This window comes from Pseudopodoces humilis, chromosome 11 (genome assembly GCF_049639895.1).
Source record: "Pseudopodoces humilis isolate 2021_Gansu_Grassland_sample_001 chromosome 11, ASM4963989v1, whole genome shotgun sequence".
Lineage (NCBI taxonomy): Eukaryota > Metazoa > Chordata > Aves > Passeriformes > Paridae > Pseudopodoces > Pseudopodoces humilis.
In genome coordinates this window covers 19,622,649-19,647,430 of record NC_142210.1, presented here as the reverse complement: position 1 = coordinate 19,647,430, position 24,782 = coordinate 19,622,649, and the positions used below count along the sequence as shown (strand labels likewise).

The following is a 24,782-nucleotide window of genomic DNA, read 5'->3' as shown; positions in this document are numbered from 1 at the left end:
AGCTGCTCTTGAAACTGCAGTTTGTATCCATAAATTAACTAAGAACATCCAAGGGCAGTTGCTAAAGGCATTAATAATTGTGCAAACATGAAGTTTTGTTGTTTACAGAGCAGTGGATAGCACCCTGGAGAAGCAGCGAGCCAGAGGGATGTGCAGAGGAGCAGCACATGAATGTAGATGGGCAGGGAGCTCATTTCTACACAGGCATCCTGGAGAAGCAAATGGCCTGATACTTCATTATCTTACAGATTTGGGTATTGATTTTGCCTCAGGAAAAGTCAGTATGCTTTCTCTCATACAAATAATGACAGCCCTGATTTTGGCTTTGGAGGATAAGTGAGGAAAGCATCGGGTCCAAAGGAATTAGAGGCATCCCTAGAAATCAACCCAGATGTAACTTCCCATAACCTCTCAAGCCTCTGAAACACTAGTAATTATTGTGTCTAATGACATATGAGTAGGCACAAATTAAAATAAAGGTGAGAGCTGCAGAAAGAGGTAAAAATTTTATGAACTTACGCACCCTGGTAAATACCCTTTCCATATCTGAGGTAAATTCTTTAAAACTGGAGGCATGAGATTCTGTAAAACATAAAATACCTTTCCCTAGTATGAAATCTTAACTTGGTTTTATCCTAGTTTTGAAATACTGTGGCCATACAGGAAAAAAATAAATTATATTGGCTAAATAGTTTTTGAGTTCTTTAGGTATCAAACCCCCCATGTATTTCAGAAGAAACAGTGTGAAGTATGAGTTTTCCTGTTCTACATTTCGTTATTTGGTGTTAAATCTGATGTTTGCCTGTTCACAAGTGTCTTGTAACTTTGGCTGGCCTTTCCACATACTTGGTTTGTACAGCACTGATGACATGTTACAGACTTGGAAACTCATCTGAAGAATTCAGAAGAATTTAATAAGACAGGAACGCTGGCAAAGTTTTTGTGTGGTTTCAACTTGAATGTTGAGATGCAAACTCACACAGATACAGTTTTTTTTAAGGGTAAATACTTTCCTAAAATACCCATGTTCAGGAATCTACTAAAATTTCACACATCCTACACATCCAGAACAACTGTTGCTAGAATTTAAACAGTTTGTGTAGGGATACCCAAAATCAGAACTGTTGCCTTTGGCAATGAATCCATACTTAAGTTACAAAACTGAACTGAAAAAAATTTCCATCTTGTACTGCTCCTCTTATTTTAATTTTTAAACACTGATGTAATATTCTTGTGTCTACTTGTACTTGTGTTTTATGTGAGCACTGTGTAGGGATTTAGAGGTTCCAGAATGTCCTCAATGATGTCCTGAGAGCTTCATAACATTCTAAAATAGTAATGTACAAGACTGATTATCCACTTACTTTGTTTTTGCCAGAATTTATTGCTATGAATATGTGAGAAAAATGCCCTTGGTCATTCTTAAATTGTATATTTTTTAAAAAATACCTGAAAACTCATCTTGAAATATTTTTCCATTACTGCCAGTGCTTGACATTTAATAATAACTTAGAACTTGTACTATATTTTCTTGCAGAGTCCTAACTGAAGAGCTGAAGGTCTTCACATTCTAAGCACTTTTAGATCAAGTGACTCTAAATAATTTGAAAACTATGTGTTAATATAAAAGTATATATATATGTCAGAGCATAGTCTGTTATCACTGTAGTTATCTGAGTATGATGCTTGGATAACTGGTGGATTAAAAGAAAATACTTCAGTAGTTAAATAAGATTTCTCAGGAGTCATGTGAGACCACAAAATAAAACTGTATATTGGTGGAGTTATCTGTGTATTTTCAGAAGTGACCACTATAATCACTCATTTCCTGAAATACTTTACAAGACTCTAATTATTTTTAAGAAAATAAATGGAAGTTAATTACTATCCCTTACACAGTTTTAAATAAATTCCTGTAGCTATTGAGGGCAAATTCTCATCAGAGTCATCATCTCTGATAACCACTGGGGAAAAAAAAAAGGGCAGGGTGGGTAGTTTATCATAGCTGATGAATTGTGAATTAAAACCACCAAAAATTATCTATCAGATTGAACTTTTAAGGTCTTTGCTATTACAGATATTGGGGTAAGGCAATTGCAGGACCATACCTGTGCTTGTGCAAACGACTTTGTTTCCAGGCAAGGAACACCCTGAGTGATGTGTGGTTGTAGCTGTAGCCTGAATTTTGTCTCCTCTTTGCAGGCAGAGCTTGTTGATGTCCAGTACGGGACCATGGAAGACCTGATCCGGATTCAAGCCATCACAAACGTGACCAAAAAAATAGCACTTTTGAAGCTTGGCCAATCACCTTTGCTTTATAAGGTTAGTTACACATCAGCAGAATTAACCATTTGCTGGGTTGGTTTTTTGTTTTGGGTTTTTTGGGTTTTTTTTTGTTTGGGGTTTTTTTCAGTTTCAAAATACAAAAAAAAAGGAGTTTCTTATTTTTCCCCAGTAAGTCAGGACTTCCTGACATTCACATTCTTCCTCAATACTCACCACTGCCACTCTGCAGTGCCTTTTATGTGTCAGAGTTTTTTATTTTGTTCCATATCTTGCAGTGCCCCAGTACTGTGCTGTATTTTCTCTGGGTGTACTAGAAGCCTTTTGACAAACAAAGAAATCACTGGAAGAAATAATAAAGCAGAAGGGGTTGTGTCTGGGGAGGGTGTACATGGGTGCATGTCTATCCATCTTCTCCAGCTCTGGCAGAGAGCACAGAGCAGGAGCTCACTTATCCACTTTTGCACTAAACATATAAACCACGTTTAAACTCTATAAACGTCCAGGAACTGCCTTCTGTTACAAATAACTTATAAACAAAAATGCTGGTTTGACTTTCAGCAAATACAGGAAGTATAGGAGCTCAGTAAATGCTTAAACAATTCATTCCCAATTCACAAAAGCAATTATAAAAGAGCAGTGACTCCAGATCTTGCAATTAAGTAAATCGGGACCTGCTCTGTTGGCCATAGAATGCACAGCCGGGACTTCAACACAGATTCAGAAAATAACCACTTAATGTTTTTTCTATAGGAATAAGATTTGTCTCAATAAAAATGCCATTTTCAACTGAGTAGCTTTAGCTGTTTATTTAAATTATTTAGATGCAATGTAATTGTGCCCATGAAAGGTCAGTTGTCATTGCTGGGACTCGGTTGTTGCCCATCATTTCCAGCAATAGATCTGATCCTGGATTTCACTGCTGACAAAGCCAATGAAACAGCAATCAGGGCTCATAAAGCAGGGATTTGATAAAGATGTAAAGTTTGCTGTAACAGCAGTGTCTATGAGATGGACTTTTACCAATTTGTGTTCCTCTGTGAACGCTCACTGTGTCTGAATTGCCAAGCCCAGCGGCCAGAAGGAGAAGGGCAAACCAGGAGGTGCTGAGGACAAGGCACATCTCAGGAGCTTTTTGTGTGGGTTGGCTGTAGCCTGGTCCCAAATATGTCCCAAATATAAAATTTAATGGCTGAGGTGCATTAGCTACATCTCTGGTGCTCCAAAAGAATCAGTTTTACACCTTCAGAGTCTGTTATCCAGCACAAACCAAAGTGTGGTGTGATCAGGAGACTGACTCCGAATGTGTGCTCAGGGTCTGGTGTAAAATTATAATCACCCAAACCTACTTTCCGTGTTCTCCTCACACAGGTAGAAAGTTTGCCCCTTTTCTTGAGGTAAACTAGCCTTTTTTAGAATATAATTTGTGTCTTTTTGGCAGTGAAATAATTGTGAGCTTTACTTTGGTCATACCTATCAGAAAAGGTGTAGAAAGATTATCAGAAGTAGATTCACCTTTCCTGAGGAGTATTTGGTGTGAAAAACTGCCTTAAACTGCAAGTCCTACTGGTTTAAATGGGCCCAGTATCTCTCTGCTGAATCCACTCTTTGTATCTTTTTCCCACCCTAATGTTTATGTTTCTGTACTTACTGAGTCTCACATTTCTGTTTCAGCAGATATTTCCCTCTCCCTATATTCTCCTTATCTCTGCCTTCCATGTGCTTGGTTTTACATCGCATTAAAACAGAGCTCTAGTTCATAAGAGAGCTCTGGCTATATATACATAGATACTTAGTGGGTTTCTTTCCACTTTTTGTATTTAACTTGTATTTTTCATGTGTTAATTTCCTTAATTTTTCATTATTATTACTTTATATTATGCAAGTATCTCACACTGGATTTGAGTCTTATTATTATAGACCCTGCACTGAGGTTCCATCTTCATAACAGTTTCTAATTATGTCTCTATTTTTCAGTTGTATCTCCCTTGCACAGTTATGCTTTTTGTCTTTTTCTCTCTACTGCTGTTTTTTGTGTGGTTTTTTTTTCTATTTTTCCCCTTTTGTGTATTTAATTTGCCTTTAAAAAAATTTTTTGTCTGTTCTTTCTCTCTATACTGAGTCATTTGGAAAGAAATCTGAAAGAAATAATAAACTACTGCTGGCAGAAAAAAAATTACTATGAAAACTGAACAACATTTCTTTTGTCTTTGCATCACCTTAAGAGAAAGGATGTGCTGGTAAGAAACAGCTTCATGTTCAAGGGGCTAATTTACAGCAATAAGTCCAAGTGATGAAAATTTGAATATTTGGAAAAATAGTTGTATAAATGACAGTATTTTTGCAGTACAGATGTAGTTGCTAGAGACTGGATAAGGTACAAAACTGGGAGAGGATTAAGGCTGAAAATAATTTGGAGCTTCTACTTTCAGCCTTTCAGACTATGCCCATCTCTCAAATCTTTAGACATTGAAAGCAACAGAGTTCAGAGCTTGGAGCAATTTGAAATTGGAATGTACAGGGAATTTGGAGTATGCAGAAAAGCCTGAAATTAATGTGCTGTTAAAATATGCAGTTTAGTCTTAAACATGAGTAATTCTGATTAAATTTCGTAAGGTTCACAAATTTGAGCTGCTTTGTGAGAACAAGGTTTGCAGAAATCTGACCTGGAGTTATTTTTGCAATTGGATATGATTTTCAGATTTCACTGGGAGTGTTGTATTTCTGTTTCACTGGATCAGAACGTGGTTTCTGCTCAGGGTGAGAGGGGCCTCAGCCAGGGCACCTGTCCAGAGCCACAGAGACACATCCTGATCCCTTAAGCTGGACCTCTTCAAACAAAGAGTGTGTTACCTCAGCCACATCATAAATTACAGCTGTAAAGAGAAAGAACCTGCACCCTACCTTTATAGCAGGGTATCAACAACAGCATTGACTCTGGGGGGGGAAAAAACCCAAAACAAAATAACAAACAAAGTAGTTTACATCGTTGTGATTGAAAAATATAAAAAAAACAAAGATAAAAAAGTGCAATGTATTATATATATTTATATATATATATATCAAAGTGGAGCAAGGGTTTGAGAAGGGGGTTTTGTCATTGTTAGGGCAGTAAGATAAGTTATTGAGCAAGACTCCAATGTAAGATTAATATAAATAGTGGGAGAAAAGGAAGGATAGAAATGCTTCAAGCAGCAAGTAAGACTATTGCAAAGGCAGAATCCTTTTCAAATGCAGCTGAAAGGTTCAGGAATTTACTACACCCAGCACCTGGAGTGGCAGTTTCCTATAGCAGGGCAGACTGAGGCAGTGGAGTGAGCTGTGGGCACCTGGGGAGCACTCATGTGACAGGGAACATGGCATAACCGAGTCCTTTTGGTCTCGTTAGCCACAATAATTCACAGTGCTGAAAAAGTGGCAGAAGGAAAAAATTCAAACTGTTTCAACAGCTCCTGAAGGGATCTTGTGACCAGTCTGAGGCACTAGTAAGATCTGGATTGTTGCTGAATAAAGAAGGGGCTGGACTAAGGAAGAAGAAAAATTTTCTTAAGCATGGAGCTGAAATGAGACAAATGTCAAAGAGAAGTGAGGCACAACTTCTGGAGGGAATTGCCATACAAAGAACATTTGTTTTCTCACACCTTGAGTCACAGAAGGTGACTGTCTCCTGGTATCCTGGCTAGAAGGAAAATTTGTGTTGTGGTGGAACTCGTGTTCTTGGGGTCACTGGTGAGGCTGAGTAGCCAGTCAGTCACAGGAGGTGAGAGCAGACTCCTGATGTCCCTGAACCAGGAGGATCTATAAATGTGGCTGGTGAAAGATGATGAAGTTTATCATCAGTGATTAAGTGAATTGCTCATGTGGTGTAGAGCACCTTGAGTTGCCCACTGTGTTTGTAGACAACATATTCTAATAGCATAAAATGCGTGGTAGGAGAAAGATTGGCAAAAGCACCTCGAGAGCAGCCAGCCCCTGTGCCCCAGAGCTCATCTGAGTGTGTGTGTCACTGCTCTCAGCACGTTAAGGAAAGCAGAGGAGGCTTTTTCAGGGAGAGCTGCACAGTGGTTTCAGTATCCAGCCTCTGGAAATGTCATTAACAGATTCATTTTTTGAAAAATGTTGTGTGTCTTGATCATGATTTAATCTTTAGGGGTTGCAATTCGTGAAAAAGCCGTAATTTTTGTCCTAAATTAACTTTTAATAGAGTAACAAAAGCCCTGAAGGCCAAACCTCTTCATCTTTAAAATGTTCACATATTAACATTTTTTCCACATCCGTGAAATGAAGATGTTGTTCTACTGTGTAAATATCTATATTTATTTTAATAATTTACTGCCTTCATAAATATTCATAAAATTGCTTTTTAACTGTCATAAAGTTTAGGAATGTGAAGGCTTGGATGTTTATGCAGAGGTTATTGGCAGGCCCTAATAGATAGGGGTTTGCTAAGTGGAAAATATTAAGGATTCCCGGAATAAAGGCAATTTGCAAGAAGGCTTCAGTTTAATAACTGTGTTAATTTTAAATAAGTTTACTTTGGAAAAAGTAATTTCACTTTTCTACAATGTCTACATTGTTTATTTTCTTCCCTCTGGTACTTTTTATGGCTAGCACATACAGTTGTGAAGATGATAGTTTAGATTGTAAATCTCCATTTAACGAGGACCCTTCCTCTCCTTCCATCCCTTCCTCCCTCTCTAGAGATACACAAATATATGTGTGTGTGTTTATATACATATCTACAACATGTGCATATAAATATACAAATAAAATCCATGTTAAAAAACCAAACATCTTTAAGGGAACATAAACACTTTATATGCATTTCAGTGTTTTGGTTGGGTTTTTTTGTGGCCTTTTTTTTGGATAGTAGAGTTTTTTCCAAGGCTCCTCAAGTCTTTATATACACACATTTCCCCATATGAGTGCTATGGGACTTTTAATGATATTGTATCCCTTCCTAAAGCCCTTCTTGAAAAGTCAAGCCACAGATATATGCAGTAAAAATAAAAATTATAAAAACACGTGAAACTATTCCTGGGGATCTGGATCTGAAGGGATTATCTAGTAACATCCACTGGAATAGCATCCTGTTTTTCAGGTTTTCCCTAATTTACCATCCACTTAAAATCTCATTTCCCAAAATCCTGAGAAGTTATTTTGATAGTCCAAACTGAATTCAGGTTTATTCATTCAAGTTGGTGCAGAGTTTGCTAATTAGACAGTTTATATTTGTACAGAATATGCTATTTTTTTTTTGTCTTGAAGGAAGAACTAGTTACTTGTCCTTTTTCTTTAGCCTTTGTCTCCCCTGAATTTATCAGAGGTTCTCTCCTTTGAGTTAGTTGCTTTTATTCTTTATCCTTTTTCTCTTCCCCCAAAAACTAGATATAGCATAATCATGTTCTTAACCTTCCCCTTCCTCAAGCAGCCTCTTTAATCCATGATATCACACAGTCTAAAATAGTCCCTTTGCATTTCCTCTCTGCTTCCTACGTAAACAAATTCTACCTAGGCCTTCAGAAAAAGTGCACAATAGTCTGTGCCAAAAAGGTGTTTATGTAAATGAGGTTTCACACTCATCAGTCCTGTGTTTTGAATGATTCTTTCAGTCACCTGTTTGCCTCTTTCTGATTTTTGATTCATGGAATCATGCATAAGCTGTTTTGCTCTTCAGTGAATACTGAGAAATTTTATGTTTGTTTCAAAGAAAGACTACTGGTCTTCCTTCTTCAGAAAGTGAGACACTTGAGAGATTGATAGACACAGTTCTCAGTTATATTCCTCCTGCTCTGACTGACAGCAATGCTTTCTTGTTCCTTTTTCAACAGAAGGAACAAACCATAATAGTTAGAGAAGCCTGGAGACACCCTGCCTCCATATCATAAATCTGATCTGGGTTGGGTGGACTAAGAAATGCACCCCAGCCCACTGAAGAAATGTACCAGAGTTTAAAAAAAACAGGTCTCTCTGCATAGATTTATCACCTAATGCTTCATCCTGAAGTCATATTTTAATTCTCTGTTGGTAAACTTAATTTAAACATAGCTGGGGAAAAAAAAAGTGCCAAGTGTGGTGCATTTTCCCCTCAGTGTGAGGTAGTATGGGGAAGAAAATCAAGAAGTCCTAATGACATGAGAAATCTATAGTTGATGACTAAAAAAGAAGCCAAACAGAAAGTCCCAAACAGTTTTTTTGTATTCCTGGTTGGAACCAAGTCACACTGAGCTCCCGTGTTCAGCTCCTAGAAGGCTTTTAGTATCCAGAATAATTTTTAGCTGAGCATGTCAGTTTTCCTCCAACTTCATCCAGCATTTGAAGGATGATGTACTGTGACCTGTGCCACCTGAAAGTGAAACAGTGCCAGTGCAGTTATAAATCCAATCTGTATCCGTCCACGTGAGTATGAAATAGTTGACAAAAATTTGCTCTCTTATCCCCTTAGTCAAGTGCACTGCAATAAATTAAAGAGGGAATTCTCACTCCACTTTTTAACATTATAAGTGGGAAAAAGTAATTTGCTCTTGTAAGCAGCAAGAAGAATATAAGGGGTGGGGTAGGAGAAAAGCAATTGATGTCTGGAAGGAAGCATAATTATAGCACAACTTGTCAATATTCTCGAGTAATTAACATTTTGGTTGCATCAGTAAAAGGACTTCTGGTTATTACTCATTTCCTTTTTGCTTACAAACCCCTGGATTTGATTGCATGGAAGGAGAGATGTGCTATTAGCAGAGTAAACAAGGGGAAATGTAAGTTAATGACCAAAAGTAGGTATTGATTATTCTGCATTTCTGATGCCACACAGTTTTCCCTGGATGTTTTGAGAAGGCACTGCTGGTTTGCAGACTTATTTGTGTTCCCAGCTGTAGTTCCTATTCTCTCTCTCTCTCTTCTATGTTGATACTGAAATTTCTAAAGTCCTACTGGTGAATCAAACACTGAATTCTTCCCAGTTTGACTCGGTGCATAGTCCTGTTCTCTTCAGTAACCCTAAATGCTTATATTTCTCTTGGGGAAGTGATTCTAAATATTCATATACTCAACTGGCTGTTTAATTGCACATTTCCTGCATGTATTGAATGTATCCTTTGAAAAATTAGTCCAGCTCCCATAATGGATTGTATTTCCTGAGGGGAAAGGCTGACCAGTGTTATGGGAGGTCTCCTCCTTTTAGTGCAGTAAAATTGAGTGAAGCACTAAGCGGCTTCCATTCAAACAGGGACAGTGGCTGACTCATAAAGAATTCATTGTGGAGTCTTCTGAAGCCCTTGTCTGATTTTAGAGGTGTGAAACTCAAGCATAATTTTCTATTTTACCAAGCCCTTAAAAAGTGAGTAGTAAATACTATCATCCAATTTACTGTGTGAGTGCTATGTCCTGATAAATGGTGCAAAGTCAAGTGAAATGGATTTGCTGTGAGGCAACTGCTCTGAAGCAGAGCTGAGCAAAGATCTTCTTTACCTCAATTTGTCCCCCAAATCCACACATGATCAGCTACTTGTGTGTAGGGCAATGGCAAACACCACTTCGTCTTTCTGTCAGAAAATCTTTTTAATTTGCTCTTTTAAAACCTTTATAATTTGCTTTTCCATCAGATGCACTGGTCTTGGCCCTTTTTTTGTTGCTTGTGTAGGGAATTATTTTTTCCTACCCAAGGTGTGAATTGAGCTGGTCTTTTGCATCAGTTGAGCTTGGATTTCACAAAAAGGGCCATTGACTGACAAATTATCTGGGCCTTTTCCCAGCTCATGTGTTTCCAGCACATTTCAACAACAGCTGAGAAAGGAGGAAAATAAAATGGAGCATCTAGGAGCTTTGAGTAGGGATGAGGGGTGAATATATAAAATCTCATCCTGCCAGAACAGATCTACCTTTTGGCTCTTTCAAAGTGTCAGCCACTGGACTGGGTGAAGTAATGCCAGGAATCTTCAGATCTGCCACCTCCAACAGCTCTGCAGAGGAGAGGCAGAGACCAGAATGGTCCATCCTGCTTATATTTGATATTTTCTGGAACAGTGATCAGAGGAAAAGGTCATCTTTTTCAGGCAACAAGTGTTGTATAAGTACTGCCCTCATTTTGTAGTGGCTTTGACTTGTATGGCATGTTCTATAGTAGCTGCTGGTTTATTATTTTTTTAAGAAGTTACGATTCTTCTTGGATGTTTTATTCTCTTTTAAGTCTTTTCTCCTCATTTCAGAATGCTTCATAAAAATCACTTTATTTACATAAGTGTGAACTGAGAAATTGAGTTGAAAGGTATCAAATGTCACTATTCTTGAAAAAAGTATTCATGAAAAACATGATTTAAGAGATTACAGAATCTTAATATTCCTAGAATCAGTGTAAACCAGGATGTCACAGATTACTCACCTGAAGAGTGATTTTCATGCCTTGTGGCTCTTCAGGATATAGAGCCAGGTCCAGACCTTGGTTTGATTTTTGGATTGGTTCTATGTGGCTTTAGAGACTCAACTCTGAGAATTGGTTCACAAAATCAGCACTTGAGATTTCTGCATGAAGATCTGAATTCTACCTTTTCAAATACACCTGTAATAGTCAGAACTCTGAGTAGAAACATGGACTTGCTGGATGCTGAAATCCAACCTTTTTTATTTGCATCCATGGAACCAGGGGTTTATATTTTACATTCTGTAATGACCAGACTACGGAAAGTTTTCATTATTTTCCCTGGGATTACTTGAATTGCTCCTTTCAGATTGTCTGTAGCTGGATTTTGTGGAGCATAGATGGTTAAAATATATAACTGCATGTCCTCCCTGGAGAGGGAAGAGGTGGCTTTTAGCATTATATTTTTTAATTTTCTCTTTGCCTGCATAATGCCATGGAACACCAAAGTCAAAATTTCTCTCTTAGCCATTTGGGCCTCTTGATGCCTGTGCATGAATATGAAAAACCCCACCAAGTCCATCATTACAAATATAATTGGCACCCACTTTGCAAGTACAGCAATAACCACTTGGAATATTTTGTTTCGATTGCCAAAACATTAAACTAACCTTCTGTGCAGAAGGCAATTCTTCCACAGTGAACATATTTTCACTTAACAGGAGAAGATTGTGCATTTCAATATGAGAACTCAGGCATTTTAATTTCCTCTTTAGGTCTCAGTGAATAATTCACAAACAGCATGTGCAACAAAGTTAGACTTATGTTGTTTTCTCTTGATCTAGGCCTAACAAAATGGCAGCTTCCTTTTTATGTTATCCTGCTGCATTCTCATGTTTTTAAGTGAGTCTGGTTTTTGTATTTGGCTTCTGGGGTTTGTCTTTGTGCTTTTTTGTTTATTTTTAGCATTGAACATACTGAGAGTAATTCTCTGTATTTGGAGTTGTGCTCATTCAAGGTAATTGATTATTTTGTTTGGTGGTGTGGTTTTATTTTTTTTTTTGGTTTTTTGTTTGTTTTGGTTTTTTTGGGGTTTTTTTAAGTATTGACTGGGATGCTTTTTGATATATATGGTCAATCAGGGTTGTTGCAAATAAAAAGATTCTTGAAGTTCCTTATGGTCATTGGGAAAGAAAACAAAAAATCACATGGTCACAGTCACTGGAATCTTAAGGTAAAAAAGTTGGGTGCTACTTTCTTTGATTGACTTAAGGTGCTGTATAATAACTAGTGCAATTTTTCATTATTTGTTTCAAATTTCACATCACTCTTCAGCTTCAGATTTCTCTAAAACAATCAGGCTCCTCATCAGCTAGAACACCCTTAACCAAACAAAGCCAAACTCTCACAAAGCTGCCCAGGAAAGCCTTGTAATTGGGAATAGTCACAGAATGTGCCTGGGCTGAGATCTGTCAGGGCAGCTCAGTTTTGTGCAGATACAGGTAATATTTTAGATGGAGGACAGAGTGTTTGCATTTTGTGAAGGCTGGAGGAGTGCCTGCACTGACAGTTTAACCTGTTATTTATGTTTTTCCACTGTCAGGTATTATGCAGACACAAGAATTCTTAGCACACAGCCTCAGAGGTGACCTTGAGGTGACCTAGAGAGTCCTCCCTTTCAATAAGATGGAAGCATATATTTCACTTCTGAGTCAATCTTGGTTTTCCCTGGAGTGGGAATTGACTATATTGCCTCTTATATCAGTATTCAGTTGTATGTGATGGCTTTATGTTATAAAATGTCCACTGGGGAACTGACCTGACAACTCATTTCAGTCAGGCCTCCACTGTAATCTCGGAGGAAAAATGATAACATTTAATCCATTTAACCACCTGGGCATGTCCTGTTCCTGTTTCTCATATTAGAGAGTAAAAGGCAAAAATGGCAAGCCCAAATCTGCTAGTTCAGGCCGTTCTTGGATTACAGGCTGAAGAAATCTTTATGAGATATTAGAAATTAATTAGTCTGCATCACATGTGTAGAAATTACTGTCCCTTACCATGATAAGGTGCTGCAATGTTCCTTAAAAAGGAGGTGCAAGGAAGGCATTTGGAATGCACTAGGAGAGCTGGGATCTGGCCTCCTCTTCCTGCCTGAGAACAGTCCCATTCCAAACAGAATATGTTTTTTTTCTCAGTTTGAAATACCTGTGAGGAGTCCAAGAATATTATTAGCACTGTGCTTCACACTTGACATCAGTGGAATCTTTAAAAGATGTTTACTCAGCAAAGTGGGGTTGGGAGTGTGATACAGCATGTGATAAAAGTACAGGAATTTTCATTACACTATATTTAATTTAAATTTTGTTCCTTTTCAGTGGAATGTTATTCATTAAAAAAAACAGATAATTAGGAAAGGTTAAGGTATTAGTATTTAAAAAACTGTATGTGAAACAATCATACACAGAATTCTATTTTGCTGTGATGTGTGTACATGCAATAGAATCTGTTTGCAAATGCCTTTTGTTTCCATGTGTGCTTTTTCTGAAAAACTTGAACTCTTTGGAAGGGCAAAATAAATCTTACAAAAAAATTAATTTTTTTTAATGAATTCTTAATTTAAATGATAACTTATTCATTTATATTATTTGCAAGTTTACCTGACTGGATGAGCTTTGATGTGTGCACTGTACAGATTCACTGAAAGTTGCAAGGACAAAATCTGACATTGTCACTCAAAGTGCTTTATTTTCTTTGAAGGTGAAGTCATTTCAAGGCATACAGAAAATTCAGAAAATAAGATTTGCTTCTGACCTGCCAACAGTGCAGAATTGTTCAATACTGGGGAATACAGGGGAAGGGAAGCTTAAATTGCCTATTTCTCTCTTTTTCTGTTCACTAGCAAACAGAATAAAACTGCAAGTATGTTATATAATTTCAAGAAAACCTAAGTTTTCACATCCTAATTAGCTTGCTTGTTAATACAACAGATCTTTGTTCTCAGTAAAGAAATAAGCTTGATGCAGTGAGGTTTCCAGAAGAATATAGAAAAACACCACTTTCTGTTAAAGCACATTAAAACTCCCTCTATTTAATAAAGAAACCACACTTAAATGTGTTGAACAGTACATTCTACAGAACAATTCCCCTTCAGCAAAAGTAGCCATGGGTGCTGTTTGATCAGGTAAAACTCTTACACCACAGTAAGGTCAGGGCCATCACAAGGTGCTTCTATTGTTGAAATCCCGTCACCATGAGCTCTCTTGGTGAAGTGCACACACAGTCTCTCATCCAGATTGATCAGCTGCTTAGTCTTCTGTCAAGAAGCTCTTATTGACCAGAAAAATCTCTCCTCCTTTCTTTCACTGTGAGAACATCATGTAAGAAATGCCCTCTGTCAGCCTGATATCCTTCCTTGGCACGTCTTGTGCTTAAGGGAAGAGGATGGGTTGCAAAGCAAGTAGAAAGAAGTATTTTATTCCCCTGGTGTCCCTTTTCTAGAAATGGCAATCACAGGTGTCTTGACTCCCTGAGGTGGAGGATAATGTCTGGAGCAATTTAATTATAATCATGACTGTTCTGTGAAATGGGGTATTTCAGTTCTGAGTCTGTTTATCTCTGCAGTAGCTTTTGGTGATGAGGTCCTCTATGCAGATACTTAAACATTTCTTGATATGGAATTGGGCATTGGAAAGTAGGTATATAAAACTCTGCTAATGCTTTACCATTTATTATGAAGTGGGGAAAAAAAAGAAAGATAGACAAAATATTCCAGCTCCAGTCTAAATTGGAACAGCCCAGAGTAGATGCAATTCTGAAGGTACCACCTGCATACTAAACATTAATTGTCACCCTTTAACGGTATTAGAAAGAGGCTTTTTTTTTTTCCCTTGGTTTCAAGACAGTGTAAAGAGTTCTTAACAAATCTGTGCTCCTTAAAAACAACCCAAACAAATTTTAAGCTTATATTCCTGAATTAAGCTTGTCGGTGTCTCCTGGTCAAGGTATGTTACACAATGATTAGTTTAGCCTCTGAAGAGGCTTGTAAATGTTTCTAAATGATAAGGAAAGAAGATGTCTTTAACGTTACTGTAATCCTGTTCTCTAATTAAACTTGAAGAGGAAAAAAAACCCAACCCAACATACCCCAACATAAAACAATGCTCCTCCAAAAGAGTGTTTTCTAGAAAATTTCCATTATTTTGGTCCAGAAAAGGTCTTAAATGGTAAACCTGGAACTTAACATCAATGACTGTGAGACTAAATTAATATAAATATTTCTAAGACAGCCTTCAAAGTCTTGAGTTGTTTTCTAATAATCAAAGATTATTGTATCGGGAGCAAAGAGTTGATCTGTGTCAGAGGAGGGTTTTACTGTCAGAGCTGCCTCTTTAATTCGGTATCTTCATGGAATGGCACGTGAACATCATTCTCCTCAGAAATCTTGTATGGAAGGACAGTTTAGCAGATGCTGGCAAAACCTCAAAAAGGTAAATTTCATTTTAAAATCCCTGTCATCCTGCTCTAACAGGATGTTAACAGAACAGTGCAGGCCCCTGTTGGAAAGATGAGCATTTATTAGTTTCTCTGGGTTTTTTTAATTGTGTCTATTTCTACAATAAACTATTTTTATGTACTTTCTCTATTTTAGGATTAATCTGTAGCATTTACTGTCAAAAAGAATCATAAAAATTATGTGCATATTATTTTTCCATCCCCTGAGAGAATTAGGTTCATACACAGTGAATCACAGAATCATTTAGGTGGGAAAAATCTTTTAAGATCCTCAAGTTCCCTCAGCCAAACCCACCTCTAAACCATGTCCCCAAGTGCCACATCTGCATGTCTATTAAATCCCTCCAGGGATGGTGACCCCACCACTTCTGGGCAGCCTTTTCCAATACTTGATAACCCTGTTGGTGAAGAATTTTTTTCCTAATATCTAACTGAAACTTCCCTGATGCAATTTGAGGCAGTTTCCTCATCCAGTCACTGGATACTCAAGAGAGGAGACCTACAAAGGTCGGAAAGCCTGACTGAGTTTCTTACCAATCAAGGTTTATTGACATTGAGGGTGTTTCTTTGGTGTAAAGCTGTTCAATGTAAATGGTGTAAAAGCTGTAAATGCAGTTCAGTGCAGGCTTAGACATGAGGATTTCGGTAACTACCAGTTTTCTAAACAGAATGGATAGAGATGCACTTTCCATTAATAAGTGATGCAAAAGTAAGCTCGCCCTGTAACCCTGAACTGGCTTCCTTTTCACCTTTTTAGTTAGAATTAATGGTAAGTACAAAATTAGCCACCAGTCAGTTGCCAAAGAGAAGAAATTAATGGCTGAGAACAGAAATTTCTGTTTGTGGGGGCTTTTTTCTACTCTCTCTCTTCTGCAAACCTATTGCAAGAGAAAATGCTTGTTCTGAACATGGAAATATTCTCTGCTTTTCTATAAATTTCTCTCCTGGGCTAAACACCAGGGGCTGTGATTGTCATCTTCATTCTGTGTCAGACCATTCATTCATTACATGGTCCTGCAGTGTGACTTAGTGTTGAGATGGAGCATTTTTGGGTTTTTAGGTTGGAGGCTTTCAGCTTGGCATTTGTTTGGTTTCACGTTGGTTTTTGGTTTTTTGTTTTTTCTTTTCCCCCAGAGTGAAGTTGTGTATTCTTTGAAGACTTTTTCTGCAAGTTCTGTCTTAGGACTTACAGTGGTGTAACAGATGTTGATTGATCATGAGTTTTATTGTATTTCTTTCTCATTAATCTTATAACTGCAGTATTCTGTTTGTCATTTAGAAAGTTTAGTGGAGTTCTAGGAGCTGTAAGTGGTGTTAAATCTTTTCAGTGGGCCCATCAGAGGGAACTGTGGTTTTAAACTACAGGGTTTAAAAAGATATTTTCTTTTGGTCTTTCCTGCCCCAAAAAATTGTCAGAGAAAGACAAAAATGATGTGCTGTCAATGACCTATTTGAGAAGAGTGACAGAGCAAGGGTTTTACTGCCACATCTTTCTAAGCCACCCTTGGTATGACCTTGTTTTGATATTGGGGTCTTCCTTTCCTAATCACTGCAGGAAAAAAATCTTAGTGACAGAAAGTTGGGCCTATTTTTCACATTTTATATTTTTCACTCTATTTTTTAAGACAAGGGAAGAACATAATTTTGGATTGATGTTTTGGAACTATTTGTAGACTGGTGTTACTGAAGAGGAGCTGGGGGTTGTTGGTTTGGCTGGTTTTTTTCCTAACTGCTGGTGAATTAATGACTTTATAGTGCTTTGTGACTGCCAAACTAATCCAGCTGCCTTCCCTGCTCTCATCGAGTGCTTCAACCTTGGACCTCCTTCGTGTAGCTCTTTCTACTATTTCATTTTGGTGAAATGGGCTATTTAGTAGGTCACAGGAGGAGGCAGAGCTCCGTTTTACTGATGTGCTGAGTGGAAAGCAGTGAAAAAGAAAGGACCTGGGAAGACACAAAACTGCACATGTTGGCTTTTTCAGCTGTTGTAGCTTTTGTGTAGGTTGCCCGCAGTTTTGCTGTACCAGATTTACACATTAAGTGGTGCTTCAGTTTGTTATATGTTCCTCTTTAAACCTTGATGTTCAGTATGAAAGATGAATTCATGGTATGTCCTGTGTAGCACAGTTCATGAATAAGTTCGTGTGGAAAAAAATTCTAGTTTCTGAAACGTCAGTGAGGAAACAAAATCAAGACTAGCCTAATTTTTAATTTTGGAATTTCTAGGGGAGCTTAGGAGGAGAAATCAGTACTGATAATTTATAAAGAACTTTTATTGCTAAGGTTTGTAATAACTTCTTTAATATTTATAGTTCTTGAAATGACTTTATGCACTGGGGCGCATTCTTTACGATCATTTCTTTTATCACTCCTGGTTTGTGACTGTTTTTCTAATAAGGAAGGTAAATAAGTTTATTCTGAGTATTGATTTACTTAAAGGCATGCTAACCAAGTAGCTAAACACTGCTCTTTTCCATAAATGAAGCTAAAATATTCATTAACCAATTAATAATACTCAGTTTTCCTAGTTGATATCTAGATATGCCTGAGGCTTATGTATAGCACACTCTATATCATTATATGTTCTACTTGGAAACATAAAATTAAATAAAATGTAAATTTAAAAATACATAACAATGTTATGCAGTCTCTAAAGATACTATTATATTACATTCAAGGTGTTATTTTGAAAGAAATGAAACCTGAATGCAATGTAATAGACCAGGAAAGAGTTGAGCAGGGGAGTATATTCTGTACTTAACAGAAGAACAATGCAAAAGACTAAAATTTTCCAATACTAGTAATTGGATAAGAATTGAGAAGATAATAAAATAAGTGAAAGGCAGCTGTTTTAACAACCTAACAATTGGGTTAATATGAAATTACTTAGGGCAGCAAATGTGCCTTAATTTCAAATCTCTGATTGCTGTGTGGGTTCTGAGAGCATCTGCTGATGCCTTGGTGGATCCCATACAACAGCTACACTCCTGGAGCTAGAAAAGTCATAATCCTACTTTTATCTTGGAGACAGAAGGATACCTTGGGCTGTTTTCATTTCAACACTGCTAACTTCCAGTGTTGGTACTGGAAAATATATATTCCAGCTCTTCTTGCTGATACTTTTATTTTCTTGCTGATATTTTGAGGGGGATTGGAGTGAGATGAGCTTTAAGGTCCCTCCCAACCCAAACCATGCTGTGGTACCACAACTGGGATATCTCCTGGCTGGGAGCTTGCTGCTGGAGTCCAGAGGGAGAAGAAAAAGCTTGCAAAGCTCCCTGAGGTTGGGAGCAGGTGCCCCAAATGTTTGTGGTGAGCAGAGTGGCTGCTGGCACAGAGAACTGCAGCCTCCTCTCCAGGGGAATTTGGGTTTTGTGCCCTGCACAAGGTGCAGGAGGGTGAGGGGAACCTGACACCACAGCTTCCTGGGTAACCACTGCCCTGTGCTGGGAATGGTGCTTGAAAATCGGATCTGCTGATCTTATGTCATTTTTCTAGTGGTAGGAAAACAAATAAATAAGAAAAAACCAAAAAATAAATAAGGGGACATTGGCAGATTTGACTCTGGTCTGTGACTCTGTTGGCAGTTCAGTGAATTTTGGATTAAAAGTTGGGTAGAATGCATAAAATGCAACAAAGGGTCTAATCAGTTTATTCTTGATGATTTAGCAAGATTATAATTATATCTTTGTGTAATTGTTTTTTGTATGATGGATCTTCAGCTTTATTCTCTCTGTAATAGAGTCTAAACATAGACTGGAATAACCATAAACATAATCAGAAACAACAGTTTCAGTGTGAACAGGGAAATGCTATTGCCTTTCTGGAGGTTGCTCATCTGGACATTCATACAGCCTGTTTCTTTTTAATGTTTACTGAATATTTAATTATACTTATTATGCGCACAGTGTTCCTCTACATGCTTATTTAGAAGTGAGTAGTATTTCCTGAAGATGTAGGAATGCAAAAGCAATATAAAAGGCTTTGTATTATATACTCATCAAATAATGAAGCTTTTTTTTCTGGACTGTAAGCAATTCAAATATTTTGTTTCTGAAATAAATTAAGTAAAGCTTATTGAGTCCAATCAGCTCTTGTTTCTAGGGAATTGTAGTTCAATTTCATTTTTAATTAGATTGAACATTGTGAATTTCTTAGCAGTGGTAAGCAAGATCTGGCAATAAAATATGCACTCAATTTGTATTAAAAGTTGTTAAAATCTAGTACAGGGAACTGGCAGTATATCTGGCTTATGTTTAATTGTCCAAATATCCTATTGTGAAAAATTCCATTTTTAAAAACTGCTGATGTGTAACAAATTACTTTTCTTTGATAAAACTGTGTAGAAGATGAGCAGGCAGAAAACAGGAAAAAGTATGGGACAGAACATTCAGTTCTTGATAAGCTTAATACCACATGTAGCAGCAGGATGTTAAAATTTTTTCTGTACAAGATTACAGAATTAAACCAAAATGATTTTTTGTTTAGAGAGAGTGGGTGGGGGGAGGGGGAGGAAAGTCTCCAAAGGTTTTTCCTCAACTTCCACAGCTGTCCAGAGGTCAGTGTGTGGATTTCCAGTCGAACCAGCACACAACCAGTGCTCGTGGAGAAGTCTGCTGTCCTTGGAAAGCATTACCTGACAGAGGAATGTACTTAAAAATATAATGGGTGGCAAACTGATGTACAGAGTACTCATCACTGCCATACACCCCCATCGCTCAAAGGCAGATTTTTCTGATTAACAGCCTCAAGTTTCTGACCCTTCCCTTCTGCTTCTCTTCCCACATTCTGTAGGACATCCAAGAAATACAGAAGGAGACTCTCTCTTTCCTAGAAATAATTTTCTGGATATTGGAAAAAGGACAAAATTTTGAAAATTTAAAATTGTGAAAGCCAATTTTAGTTTGGAAAGTGATTACAGAAAATGTCTTAAAAAAATCTTAGATATGCTTGTCAGATTCTTTCCACAAATAAATGTACTTCATGTTATCATTTCTCTGGTAGTAACTACATCAAAGTCTGAAGGTCTTGCCATGATACAGAGCAACTCTTTGATTTTGTATTGTTCCTATATATGTTACTATATGGCAGGAATAGTTTGATAAATTCCATTGCAATATGTTTTCCCTCTTCTAAGACCTTTATGGCAGTAGCCTGTCATTTATGAGACCACTGTTGAATGCATTTATAGCTGTTTGAAGTTTTATGCAGCCTAATCCCTTTGCCAGCCCTGTTTGTTCAATACAGCAGTGATGCCACTCCTCAGGCAAGGCCAGTGTTTGAGCTGGAGAGGAAAGATGTGTTTCTTTTCATGGTCCCCATGAAACTGGCTGCATCCTCCATCCCCTTTACAGCCTTAGCACAGCACCTTGAGGGTTGGTCAGCAACAGCCAAAACCTCTTCAGACACTTTTGACACCAAATTCTTTTGAACATCACTCAGTCTTTGTGATGGGGAGTCTGGAACATGATTAAACATCAAGTGCAGTATTAAAAATACAAGGTGAAACCAAACCTTACTCAGTTAAAAACTTGCAATTTAGAAGAGTGGAATATAAATGAAGGTATGTGCATTTAAGTGGATTTTCTTCCACCTTGAGTTTTGGGTTACCAAGCCCCTTCCAAGTGTTTTGTATTACAGCAGGTAATTGAGAGGACAGAAGCATCTGATTATACCTAATCAATCTATATCTATACTAAATCTTACTTTTCTACCCAATCTGCTTCAGAAATATAAAGATTTGTATTAATAAGATCTTCCAACAGTTTAAATACACTTTGCTCTTGCTTCATGATTTTACCTACTGCCAATTAGTCAAATTAGAGGAGAGATCCTTTCAAAGCAGCATGATTTTAATTGGGACTTCAGTACAAAAGAGTAATTAATAACTGTCCAGTAAAGCTGTGTCACAGATTAATGAACCATGTCTTTTGCACATTGCACTATGAATTGAAAAATGCAGCAGTTAAAACCTGATTACTGTTATTTGTCTAATTAATGCTGATCATTGCACTGAAGTATAATGACAATAGGAGATTTTTAAATAAATAATACATTTGATTTTACTCTGAACAATGTGTTAGTACATACATGTATTTTTTCATGTATTTTTTCTATTTTTTTTTTTTAACAAATTAGTTTTTCCTTATTTTTGTTTCCATGCTCCATATGTAATATGTCTTTGAATATAAAATTCTGCATGCATTTTTGTGATGTGTACCTGGAAGGGACAGAGAAAATTATATAGAGACAACATATAAATAGGATGTTGCTTCTTACTTTATGAATGTGTTATGTCCATGTTTTGCATTTTTAACAGTGAATGGATTTGTAATAAAGAGCGAGATTGTGAATATGCCTTTAGGAAGAGTTTTGACCTGAAGTTACATGGAGCAGGTTGCATGCTAGAATAGCATGATCCCAAATTAACTTTGCTGTCAATAGCTGACAATGAAAGGCCTTTGCTGTCTAATGAACTGTGATGTCATTAACACTAAGGCAGTCGTTGCGTAAAACACAATTTTTCCACTTTTGTGTGCAGATTTAAGGGGATTTAAGTTGTGTCAGCTGCCCTTTTAAGTGTTAAAAAAAAAAATCTCCCTTAGACTCTGTAAGTGCTTGTAGCTAAAGCACGTTTTCTCTTTTTATTTAGAGATCTGTTACTTTGCCAGACATATTTTTGGTATAGAAAAAGCTTCAAATACCTCTGAGAAGTTTTAATGAGCAGCCTAATACTATCTATTAATGTGATTATCTGTGTACAGGAGCGAGGATACACTTTCAATAGTGTGAAATCCATTCACATTAATTACTTCTGAAGATGAGAACTACATTTTTAGGCGTTTTTAACTTCAGACATCAAGGTGTACTTAAAGGGCTTTTTGAAATGTAGAGTTTTAAAATATATTAGCATAGTGCATGATACATAACAAGATAGAAGCGAACTCCTAAATACTGTTATGAAGATAATTTATATTGTTTCATTTACTATTAAGTTAGGGTTGAAAGTCTGAAGCCTTATGTAATAGAGTTGAAAGCAGAATTAGATCAAATAAGAAAATGTCACTGGATTTGTATTGACCCTAGTAACAGGTGGGAACTTGTGGTAAAATTAAGAGATCTGGATCTTTTTTTTTCCCCAGCACTAAAATTTGACTTGAAAACCTCTCTCTAGTGGTGGAATGTGTTTGGAAGTTGCTGTATTTTAAATCAAGTTTTCCAGAGACACTGTTAGTGGTACTTGTTTGGAAGCAAAGTCACTTGCTATATAGAATTGTAAGCCAAAGTATCTTGTACTGAACTGCTTTATCTTAAATAATGTATCAGTCAATAAATGAACAGGTTGTTGCATGGATTAGTGAACAGGTTTTTCACAGCTCTTTTTCTTGAGGCTGGGTTTTGTGGTGTCAAACCTGTGGACAAGTTTCTGTATCCCTTTACATCTGTCACTCTGTCTCTTGACTTCTTCCATGTTTTTTCCCTAACCATTAAGGAGTAAAATTTCAGTTTTTATTCATCTCCTTCATGGAGAAGGCTCCACGTGGCCTTCTCAGTAGTGTATTAACAGCATCTCCCTCTTGTCTGCTCAATATCCCATTTCCATTAAACTTGCAGGGAATGTACTGAGATACTTCCTCCTGTGAAATAAGTTTCCTGTGCCAACTAATCAGTGGCTCAGTCATTTCTGTGGATCAGGACACCTAAGTTAAGACTTAGGCAATATTTGTCAATAATAGGGCTGGTGTTGTACCTCATAAAGCACAAACTGATGCTGTAAACACCATGAGGGGGAGAACTGTCTGTACAGTGGGTTTTCAGAAGGCTTGTCCATATTTTGGAACCTCTTTCAAATATGGTGAGAAGAATTGCTAATGATGAGAAGCTATTTTAATATGCAATTAGTAGGTTGATATCGTCCACAGTTACTTGCATCATCTTATTTTCTTTTTCCCTGGTGCAGTCACCAGCACTGTTAACAGTCACTGCTAGGAATATACTGTGTTGTGAAGCCCCTTGTTGGTTTATCATGCATTGCTACTTTCTAAATTATTTGTAAGCAGAACTGTTACTGGGAATCAACAAAAGGGAGGGAAAAGATGCCATGCTTATTTAATTATCTTTAAACATTATGGTGTTGCTGGATCAGAGGTTCTAGGAATGGGATCTAAGCTGTTCAGATGCAGTGAGAGAACAGTGTAGGAAACCTTTTCTTGGCTGTCTCTGCACTCGTAGTTGCTGTAATCCAGGTGAGACCAAAGCATGATGTGATTTTCTGCTCTCTGCCCATGAAATGACAGCTTAAACTCAACCCCAGATGTGGCTCCCATGCACAGAACATCAGAGTAGTGCTGCTTCAGTCACACTTTATTTTCAGCTGCAAAGTGAGGGTACTGCTGGAACAGCTCCATGCCTCGATGTGCATGTTCTTAATTTTCTGAGGCTCTGGGTTTAGCAGGAAACCAGTCCAGTGTAGTCCCTGGAAAATAATGAAGGCTGATTACCTGCTTGGTTTTGTGCTCTTTGGTGCTTACAAGGTGCAAGGATGGTCTCAGTTGAGAAGAAGAGACCAGGGGAAACGATCTTCAGAGAGTCAGACTCAGGTGGAAGATAACAAATACAGCTTGAGGCCAGTGCCTGCTGCATTGCTTCCTTGCTTGTCACCAGTCATTGATGGGCAGCTCTTATGCATTATGCTGGAGATTCACAGAACCTGCAGTCTGTTCTCTTTGGTAGGTTTGTTCTGTGTTCAGCTCATTAATATATTAATATAACCATTAATTAAGTGTTCATTCAGGTGGCCTCAGGTGAGCTAAAACACATTAAAGCCACTAGTGGCCCCTGTTTCTTGTTGCTTCTTTTCTTTTTTCCCCAGCAAATAGTCACGCTCAGCTTGCTTATTTTGGATGCAATGCCTGCCAGTAGGTTTGTGGCCAAAGTGGCACAGTAAAGCCTGTCTGAACTAGGGAGCAGAGAGCTGCTCTCTGTTACCTGTGTGTCAGAGCAAAAGGTAAATATTTCCTCGGCCACATCTCTGAGATGGTGCATTTAAAATGCATTTAAAACAGAGAAGCTGCTTTGAGTTTTCCCCTTGGAGCCAAACTAAGTTCTACAGACTGTTGCAATCTGTCTTTTCACTGCTTCAGCCGTATCATCTTTAAAAGGCAATTTAATGGTGCCTGGTGGTGTATAGAGTTTACAAGGCTAATCTGTCCCCAGGTACACCACAGAGCCTTTGATAAAGCAGCAAGTGTCTCATATTAGATTGAGTCCAGAATGTTTTATGGGGTGATTTAATATACTGAATTGAAACAGTCACATTTTTTAAGGTAACTCTAAAAACTGAGGACTTAAGCAGCCATAAATAACTAAAGGGTTAACAGCGGGCACCAGCATCTGTTTTCAAGGGTTCTGTTGTTTCCAGTTTGTTCTGAGATGTTTATGGCTTTGAAGAGGGACAATGCATATACAATCAAACTCATAGAAGTAGATTTTGCTGTTGGAGGGCTTTGCAATCTAAAATAATCCAATCATTTGAATAGATGTGCACTGGTTTACATGAAGGAATTAATCTACAATTTTCTGCCTTGTAAAAAAACATGCAGAACCTTTTTGGCTTCTTTGTGCTCGGACAATT

General features: G+C 37.5%; 1 protein-coding gene across 9 annotated transcripts in view; it reads left to right on the top strand.

Annotated features, from left to right (window-relative positions):
* NAALADL2 (N-acetylated alpha-linked acidic dipeptidase like 2) overlaps window positions 1-24,782 on the top strand; it is a 427,779-nt gene that overhangs the window by 263,515 nt on the left and 139,482 nt on the right. For all 9 annotated transcript variants that reach the window (XM_088061038.1, XM_088061039.1, XM_088061034.1 and 6 more), the window contains one exon: window positions 2,203-2,322. In XM_088061038.1, the coding sequence (XP_087917164.1) occupies window positions 2,203-2,322 (120 nt within the window). The remainder of the gene's footprint in view (window positions 1-2,202; window positions 2,323-24,782) is intronic.